This window comes from Trematomus bernacchii, unplaced genomic scaffold (assembly GCF_902827165.1).
Source record: "Trematomus bernacchii unplaced genomic scaffold, fTreBer1.1, whole genome shotgun sequence".
Lineage (NCBI taxonomy): Eukaryota > Metazoa > Chordata > Actinopteri > Perciformes > Nototheniidae > Trematomus > Trematomus bernacchii.
The window spans coordinates 14,353,063-14,362,100 of NW_022987698.1; the positions used below are offsets into that span (position 1 = coordinate 14,353,063).

A 9,038-nucleotide genomic window follows, 5' to 3' on the forward strand; every position below is an offset into this window, starting at 1 on the left:
TAATATAAGATCAGCAAGTGAAAAAGAGCTGTTAAATGGTTAATCTCAACTCCAAATGTGATGACTACTTTACCTTTTATTTATGTCAAGCCCTGGCATGTTGTATTTTATTTTTGTTCATCCAATCATTTCCATTGATATATATGTAACTGTATATCTGTTGAATTCGTAGACGTATATATGTATATATTTTTGTTGTACCATTGGGTTGTTAACTGGTTTAAAATAGATACAATAAAAAACAAAAATGTTCTGGTAAAACCAATGTAAGTTGCATTATCGACCACACATCGAATAAAAAAGACGAATCAAATACAATTTTGATGTGCTTTTTACTGTTTTTACATGTTTCCAATGTATACTACTTCATAGGCTACTTCTACTCACTACATTTGACAACTTAAATTACTGATTGCTAGTTACTTTGCATATTACAAATATTATTACAAAATATAAAACAGCGAATGAATTTGGGATATATTGTTATTGTTTAAGCTGCACATTAAAATCTAAAGTAACTTAAATGACCTCAACTTTTACTTGCTACAACATTAAAGTGATACAGGCATCAATGTATGTTTTCTGTATCTATGGGTAGAGGTGACCTGTTCATTCTAATCTGTTCTTATGAGTGAATAAAAGTTGCTGCCAACATCAACATGCAGCACTTGCCCTTGACTCTTATCTGTACACTACCTTCTATATGTGACTCTATACAGGCCTGCATGTAATTGTGTGTGTGTGTGTGTGTGTGTGTGTGTGTGTGTGTGTGTGTGTGTGTGTGTGTGTGTGTGTGTGTGTGTGTGTGTGTGTGTGTGTGTGTGTGTGTGTGTGTGTGTGTGTGTGTGTGTGTGTGTGTTTGTCTAGCATATGTAAGTCTCTCACACTGAAAGAACCAGTTGTAACTGCTGCTGATTCAGGATCCGGGGCTTCATCAACAACCGCCCACAATGGACTTCCTGTTTTCACAATGAAAGCTCGAAATAAATGTGCCCTCCTCGGTGATGAAAACACACTGTATTATACAATTGAAAACCCCCCAAAAGACACTTGATACAACTTGATGCATATTACGATATTACTGGATAAATAGGAGAATATAGGTTCTTTGGTTAAAGAACATGACTGTTGCAGTTAATTTTCTTATGGGGGGACTGGGATCGGTTGCTAATTATACAACTAGACAGTTATATGTGAAACATCGTTTACAATATGTATTTGAATGGAAGAAGTCAGATGTTCCAACTTATCCCAGCACAGACAGTTTCAAAACAATCAGTGTGAAGTTAAAACACACTTTAGATTTAATTCACTTTTGACTCTTATCTCAATCAGCATAGTTTTCTGAAAATATGCATTACTATTATAATGTAATTATATTTATCTATACCTAAATGATATAGGGTTTTTAATTTATTCAGCAATATTAGTCAAATAACAGTTAAGTTGAGTTCATCTAGGAACATGGACACATTGAGTCAATGTGCAGTGAGCAGGGCAAAATGTGATTGCATAAGTAAAGTCCTAAAAATTCCTATTTCTGATTATGTATTTATTTTAATGAAAATAAAGCTGCATTTATAAATGAATGTTAGTTGGAAAGATATATATAATAATGTATGTGTCTATATTAATGTTACTTTCTTTTATTCTCTAACACACAAACACATTTCTATTCGTCCTGTATTGTACAAATCAGGCGCAAATATATCATCATATTCAGCCACAACCTTTTTACAACTATATCAAGATGAAAGTAAACGTTTTGTTTGAAAAAAAAATCCAAAAAGGGCAACCATCTGCTATCTGACATCTGCAGATATCTGCTGTACTTAAGGTTTTTCTGTGGCTACCTGAACAATTCTGGATGAAAACAATTCTTACAAAGAGAAAAAGAAAAAAAGAAAACTGACTATTCAAATCAGTCAAATAGAGATTTATTTTATTTCTGTATGACTTTAGTGTTTCTGTGTATTTCACAAGGTCTGCTGTTCAACTAGGATCAATTATGGCCGCTACAAACTATCAGCATCCAACCAGTATTTTAGTATTTGCTGTCTAACTGTCATTTCAAAGCTAATGAAATGTGTGTGTGTGTGTGTGTGTGTGTGTGTGTGTGTGTGTGTGTGTGTGTGTGTGTGTGTGTGTGTGTGTGTGTGTGTGTGTGTGTGTGTGTGAGGGGGGGATAACAAACGAGATCCTGATCCCTGTCTGAACACACCTGCTGCTGCATTGAAGGCCACGTTAGGAACGACTCTAGTTTGTTCAGCACGATTAATACATACTCATAAGTAGTACATATTTAAGGGTACTTCAACTACGATTATGAAAATTAACAAAACAAACAATTAATGGCTTTTTTTCGACAAAACAATCAACAGATTAATCCAAAATAAATAGTAAAACATTTAAAATCATAAGTCAATAAACTAATGGAAACAAAATCACGTTCAAACAGAGAAGTAAAATGTAAGTATTTGTACATTGCATAAGATAGTCCACCTCATCACTGCTACAGGTTTTAATTTGAAGGGTTTGAACGGAAGTACAGTGCGGTGTGTGTGTGTGTGTGTGTGTGTGTGTGTGTGTGTGTGTGTGTGTGTGTGTGTGTGTGCGTGTGTGTGTTTGTGTGCACGCGCGGTGAAGACGCCACGTCGGCAGAACCAGCAGGGTGAAAAGAGAGCTGCGTAGCACAGCCTGTAACTGTGTGTGTGAGAGGAGAAGTTAGAGAGCAGCATATTTTAATGCGATAAAGGCGTGAAGAAGAAAAACCAAAGAAGAAGAGATCGTTAAACAGCCAGAGCAGCACACACTCACACACCGAAAACACATTTATTTCCTCAGAGTTTGTCTCGGAGGCTGAAACAGAAGCTGCTCCTCTCTCAAGTTTCTCTGCCAGGTGTGTTAGTGGGAGAAGCACTGGGAACAATGGTGAAGGTAAGGACTAACCAGCATCTTTATTAACGGTTAAATATCTGGAAACGTGTCAAAAATACGAGGCTACGTGTAACAGCATGCGAGCTATGTGACTGTAGTTTTTTTTAGCAGCAAGCTACATGCGTAATGATGTGGAAATACAAAATGACAAGAGCTCTTTTTATTAGTTTTCTCCCCTTCAGGAAATGTGGCCTCTTCCCTTCCGAAAAGTGTATTTATTTATGTCTAGCATTATTAAAGTGAGGCCTCACAGCTTGCTGCTCATTTTACTCATCAAACTCTTAACCAGCAGTGACAAATCCTATTTTAAAACTCCCCTTTTTTTACATTAGTTAGATTCTTCCAGACTCAACAACATTTTTCAGAAGACTTGCAGCCCTGTTTCCTAACCTTTTTGGATCTGGACCATTTTTTGTGGCTTCCAAGAAGAAGACAATTAAGGGGGTGGGGTGATGGTTTGAGAAATTATTCATATTATAGGATATAGCACTTCTGTTTTTAAGCACATGAAATTATGCATTGATTTGAAGCCTCTACGTGTCATTTTCTCATCAAGGAGTCATGGTTTCAATTCAGCTTCTCGCCTGTAAAAAGAGGGTTCATTTAAAGGGCCACAAGTCAAAAAGGTTAAGACCACTGACCCATAGTGACATGGCACCAGTTAGGTCAATCTCCTGCTTATGTTCGTATCTCCTGCTTATGTTATGTGTGGCAGCCATTTCTTTTACATCAAAATGTATGATCAGTTAGGCTGCAACTAACGGTTATGTTCACCATCTGTTCACCTGCTGATTACTTTCTAGATGTCAAAAATAGAAAAACTAATTTTCAGTTTCTCAAAGTCCAAGGTTATGTCGTTAAATATCTCTAAATTTAAATTGTTTTGTCTGTCAAAAACCCAGAAATATTCAGTAGAATAGGATGTAAAAAGAGAAAGCTCCATATATGAAAGGCATTTCTGTAGTTGAAAAACAAGTTCATTATTTTGTACCGATTACTCTACTAATCATTGCAGCTCTAACTATCAGTGATTCAACAAGATACAAAGACAATTATTTAATAAACTAAATATGTACCCATAACAATACAACTAAATCTTGTCAAACAAATAAGGCAGAATAAAATTTTAAAAAACGGGCCCTACATTTCTATCTATCCAAATATGACTGATTCAGTGAAATGTACAGCTTTCTTTAACAGCATGACAGACAAGACTTAACATGAAAAACAATGTGTGAGGTGACCAGTGTGTAGTTTTGGTTAAGGACTTAATTAAAGGGGTTTACCATGAACACACAGCACTGACTCGGGAATATTCACACACTGTATTCATTTACTTAAGAGACTTCAAATAAATGTAAGTAGAGCTGAGTTTGGTGTAGTGCTGACACCAATGCCAGCATGTTGCCTCTATTCGATACCATACTTAAAATAAATCGAAACATTTACTTTACTTAAACAAAAGGAACATAATCTTTTAACGTTAAATTGACAGTTAAACATTTGGTGTTGCACGACATCACTGAAAGAATTACCACTGGAGAACTTTATAAAACCGTGTCCACAGGACTAAATGCGTTACATGTGAAGCTGTTGGAGTGCTCCTTTTTTAAATGTTGTCTAAATTAATAAAATATTGAAGTCAAGAACTATCTGATCAAGGAATAATCATGGTAATGAATATGACTCAACTTTTATTTAAAGGTGGGGTAGGTAAGTTTGAGAAACCGGCTCGAGATACACTTTTTGTTATATTCCATGGAATGCTCTTAACATCCCGATAGCAATGAATATCTTAAGTGCTTTGACAAAAAATCCATAAAAAAAATGTCATCTGTGGAAGCCGTAGTACTGTAAAAAGCACGACCAATCATTTTAGCCGGCCCGGCTAAAATAACTGGATGGCCTACCTGCCCGTCAGCCTTCCATCTGTGCACAAACTTATCTCGTGCCCTCATTGGTCATGTGCGCGTTCGTGTGTGTTGGAGGAGGGGCTCTCTAAGGAAGTGGCAGATTTCTTCCGGCTGTGTATTTTCAAATTCTAGCGCACTCGAGCCGGTTTCTCAAACTTACCTACCCTACCTTTAATAATAATTTTTTGAAAAAGACGATTATACATACCACTTTTGGAAGTGTCAATGCTCATTTCCATTTATTTTAAATTATTTTAAAAACATATTTCATTATCTTATATATAAATATAAAAGGAGATATGGGATTTTAGTTTGAGATTATAACAGTATTTCTTTATTTAAAAAAGTATACATTTTTCAAGATAAATAATACCAAATACCAAAATGAATGTGAACTTATTAATTTTCAGAACTATCTAAAAGCATAACTCGTATAACTCATTCCTTTCTAGGAACATTGATCTCTATTTCTTGCCCATTAGTCTTACTGTATCTTCCCAAAAAATACATTTATTTGAAATGTCAGTATATGACTGTTTTTGATTCTCAATAAAGTATGTGTTAAATAAAATGAACCCTAAAACTCTTTTCTCCTGATTCTGTGATGATTTAATTGCATGGGAGTTTAAGCCATATGTTATGTTGTTTGGTAAGCCCTGTAACAACATAATCTCCTCAAATGCAAAAAAATATATAAGCCTGGTGTTTCTTTTCTCTTTACGATACTGATGATCCTGGGAACATTTATTTTATTGTTTATTTTTACCCTTTTTTTTTTTTTACTCAGATTTTGTATTTTAAGTTTGAACCATGCTCTGTAAAAAAAATGAAATGGCCAAAAAAAACCTGAATCCTGGGTTTTTCTTTGTTTTGCAGAATGTGAACACCGTTAACGTGGAGCCTCAACCAGGGACCACAGCGGCCCCCGACGAGGCTGAACCCGCTGACAGTCAGCCTGCAGAGGGTAAGCAGATCACCCCCCCACCGCTGGGAACATGCTCCAATCTGTTTTCACGCTGCTATTTCAGAAACTGAGGGTTTATCACAGGGGAGTATTTCTGTTTGCGTGTGAGCGGCTGCAGCTCCAAACCTGCTATTAGTGTCCCAACGAGAGACCCTCTGCTCCTCTTTATTCCCTGATGCCTCTCTCAGTAAACACCTCTGCTGTTCATGGAGTGTTGTGTTTTCAGTGTCTGAGGACAGCTTACTCACCTGGTGAGTTTAGAGATCAAATCATCTGGGGAGTTGTTGAAAAATCCCAGACAAACTGTGACCACTAATTGCACATGTCCTCTTAATGAATGCTGCTATTGTTATGGTTCTATGTCATGTACTGTTTGTTCATACTACAGCCATCATAGCAGCTCTGTGAGACATTAGCTACATGTTGATGCTCAGGAGGTTTAACGTTTACTCTGTTCACCATATTAGTTTAGCATGTAAGCATGCTCAAATATGCTAACTAACTCTAAACACAAAGTTTGGTGCGGCTGAAGGAAATGTTGTTAGTTTTGTTTTGTTATTTGGCACATCAAATATTTTACCTGATAAAATGTAACCGCTTTTATTTATATTAAATGATAATATATCCCATGTTTAATGTCCCCGTAATGAGACATATTAACCATATATTTAAGTTTATCTTCCCAGCATATAGCCAACTGATGGTGAGAGAACCTTCTCTGTCAGATTTGGGGCCAAGATAGTTTTCTTGACTTTGACAGCAATATCTTGACAGTTGCTGAACAGATTTGTATCTTTCAGACTGCATTTGAAACGTTGCTCCCTGAGGTTTTTTTGCTATTCAAACCGCAAAGACAGGTCTTAGCAATCTTTTAGAATGAGTATTCTGAGACCATGCTTTCTTATTGGTACTGTAATACTTCTAAGAGATATTTTATACTTTCTTAACATTTGATTTAACCAGGAGTATTGCAGGAGTCTTGAACATTCAATGATTGAAACCTGCATTTCCTCCAATGGTCACTTCAGGCCGGCTCCAAAAGAGTCTTCATAGATGTTTCATGGCCAACTTTACAGCAGAAGTTTACACATTTACAGACTGCTCCAAAAACAGGTTTGGTCTCTTTATCTTATATATATAGCTAACTATAGCTAATATCCCTGTTTATGACAACTGTTCAATGGTGTGATTCTTTTTTTTTTAAATACATTAAAGCCTAAACTCATGCATTGGTAGGGTTGGGGCCTCTGGATGCTGTCTCATGTTGATGGGGCCTGTTTTTAGATTATTCAGGAGTTACACTCCAGCTTCACAACAAACTAATGGGTGACATCACAGAGACGCAACCAATCTTCTTTTTTTTAAAGTCTGGTTTTTAGCCCAATTCAATCACAACACTGACTTTTAACCGCTTGGAACCAAAACTCAGACAAACATGATTAGTCGATCTCACTCAAATAAAAACCAATACCAAAAATCCTGTTTCCAAAAGATTCTGCATTAAGAGTTTTAAAGTTATAGTTTGAGCATTGGTCGAATAAAGCAACATAATACTCCAACAAACTAAGTATCCAATGTGTGTTAGCAGAGACTTTGGTATTGATGCTTCATGTATGTTTTCTTGTCTTCAGATCCCGGTAAGGACCACGTGGTTGCTGCTCCTGGGATGATGTGGCGGGTGACCGGCGGCCTCTTCAATGTCACTAAGGGGGTGGTGGGTGCAGCGGTGGGCGGGGTGGTCTGGGTGGGCGGAAAGAGCCTGGAGCTCACCAAGACAGCCGTGACCACCGTGCCCTCCATGGGGGTGGGGCTGGTGAAGGGCGGGGTGTCTGCCGTGGCCGGGGGCGTGTCCTCGATGGGCTCGACGGTCGCCAGCAAAGTCCCCTTCACAGCCAAGAGGAAAGACAAGGCGGAGTGATGAAGATGATGATGATGATGAAGATGATGATGATGATAGACTTGCCCCGCCCTGAGCCAACAGAGAGATACTGTCAGCTGATCTCTGTCTGCCAATCAAACTTCTCTGTGCCTTCTGACGCCTTTCTCTGGCTTGAACATGATCCAGACTTTCATGCCAACACACTACTCAGCACCGAGACATTCAGCAGTTCAACGATAACATGGCAACCCATAAAACTCACTGAAAACACTTAATACAGAACTCCACATCGAGCGGGCTCTGTATGCCTGGAAGTGATTATTTTGCTCCAGGCAGATCACATGGACTTCAACACGTGGTGGATGCCTTCATGAATATTTGTATCTGTTTGCAATCCAATCGACTGATGCTGTCCTCTTTTCTTCTCTTTACATATATTTAGTGATATTCTTCTGAATTAAGATGCTGATTCTAAGCTTTTGAAGTACTTTTGAAATTTGTGTGTTGATAACAATGAAAATGTTTCAGTGTTTTTGCAGCGAGGGATCAGCAGATGTTCAGGCTGCAGGCTTCACTGTGTCCTTTAATCCTCCGCAGGAGCCCTGGGCGGAGTTTCTCTCTGCCGAAACATTTGACTGTAGATACAATCAAGCACACCAGCGTGTGGCTCAGGTCGTTTCCACAGATATATACATTGTTGACATGTTTGTTATGTGTTGGACCATGAAAAGTTGACTTTAAGGAAACATTCAGCAGCATTTGATCACTAAATGTTTATTTGAGAGGAAACATTTCCCAGTGTTGTCTGAACTTCTCATTCCGTGAACTGTGCCTTTAATCAGGAACTGTGGTGCAGGCAACATGCGTGAACGTGTATATGCAATATCAGCATTTCAATGCAACATGTGGAGTGAATGGGAGCTGTTGCTGATGGGAGTGAACAATGTGAATGTCTTGTATGTGTTTTGTTTTCCCAATATATCAATAAAGTAGTTTCAAAGTTTAAAGCTGCTCTGTGAAGTTTGTGTGGGGTGTATTTCTTTCTCATACATTTTGAGCTGCATAGTTAAGTTGATTAGAGGTCCACTATTTTATTTATTGGTAACTTTAATTGAAATGTATTTGAGTTATTTGTAGAGAAAAATCTCTAATTCCAGCTTCTTAAATGTGAATAGTTTGTTATTTATTTTCTTTCTCATACAACTAGAGTTGCAAAGTTAAATTGAATATTTGACTATTTTGATATGCACTTAAAGAAAAACACATTAAAATTCTCAAATGTTAGCTTCTGAAATGTGAATAGTATTCTATATTATTTTTTCTTCAATATTTGATTGATTAATAG

General features: G+C 37.3%; 1 protein-coding gene across 1 annotated transcript; it reads left to right on the forward strand.

The window, feature by feature from the left end:
• The first annotated feature begins 2,622 nt into the window (after window positions 1-2,622).
• Window positions 2,623-8,700, forward strand: zgc:153675 (uncharacterized protein LOC768179 homolog). Its single transcript, XM_034139241.1, has 3 exons — window positions 2,623-2,937; window positions 5,727-5,814; window positions 7,446-8,700. The coding sequence occupies exons 1-3, from the start codon at window positions 2,929-2,931 to the stop codon at window positions 7,730-7,732; spliced, it is 384 nt and encodes a 127-aa protein (XP_033995132.1). The 5' UTR covers window positions 2,623-2,928; the 3' UTR covers window positions 7,733-8,700.
• Window positions 8,701-9,038: the final 338 nt, after the last annotated feature.

Excerpts from the sequence above, each read along its gene's own strand:
- zgc:153675 (XM_034139241.1), top strand. Across the intron at positions 5,815-7,445 it reads TGACAGTCAGCCTGCAGAGG|ATCCCGGTAAGGACCACGTG; the intron begins GTAAGCAGATCA and ends TCTTGTCTTCAG.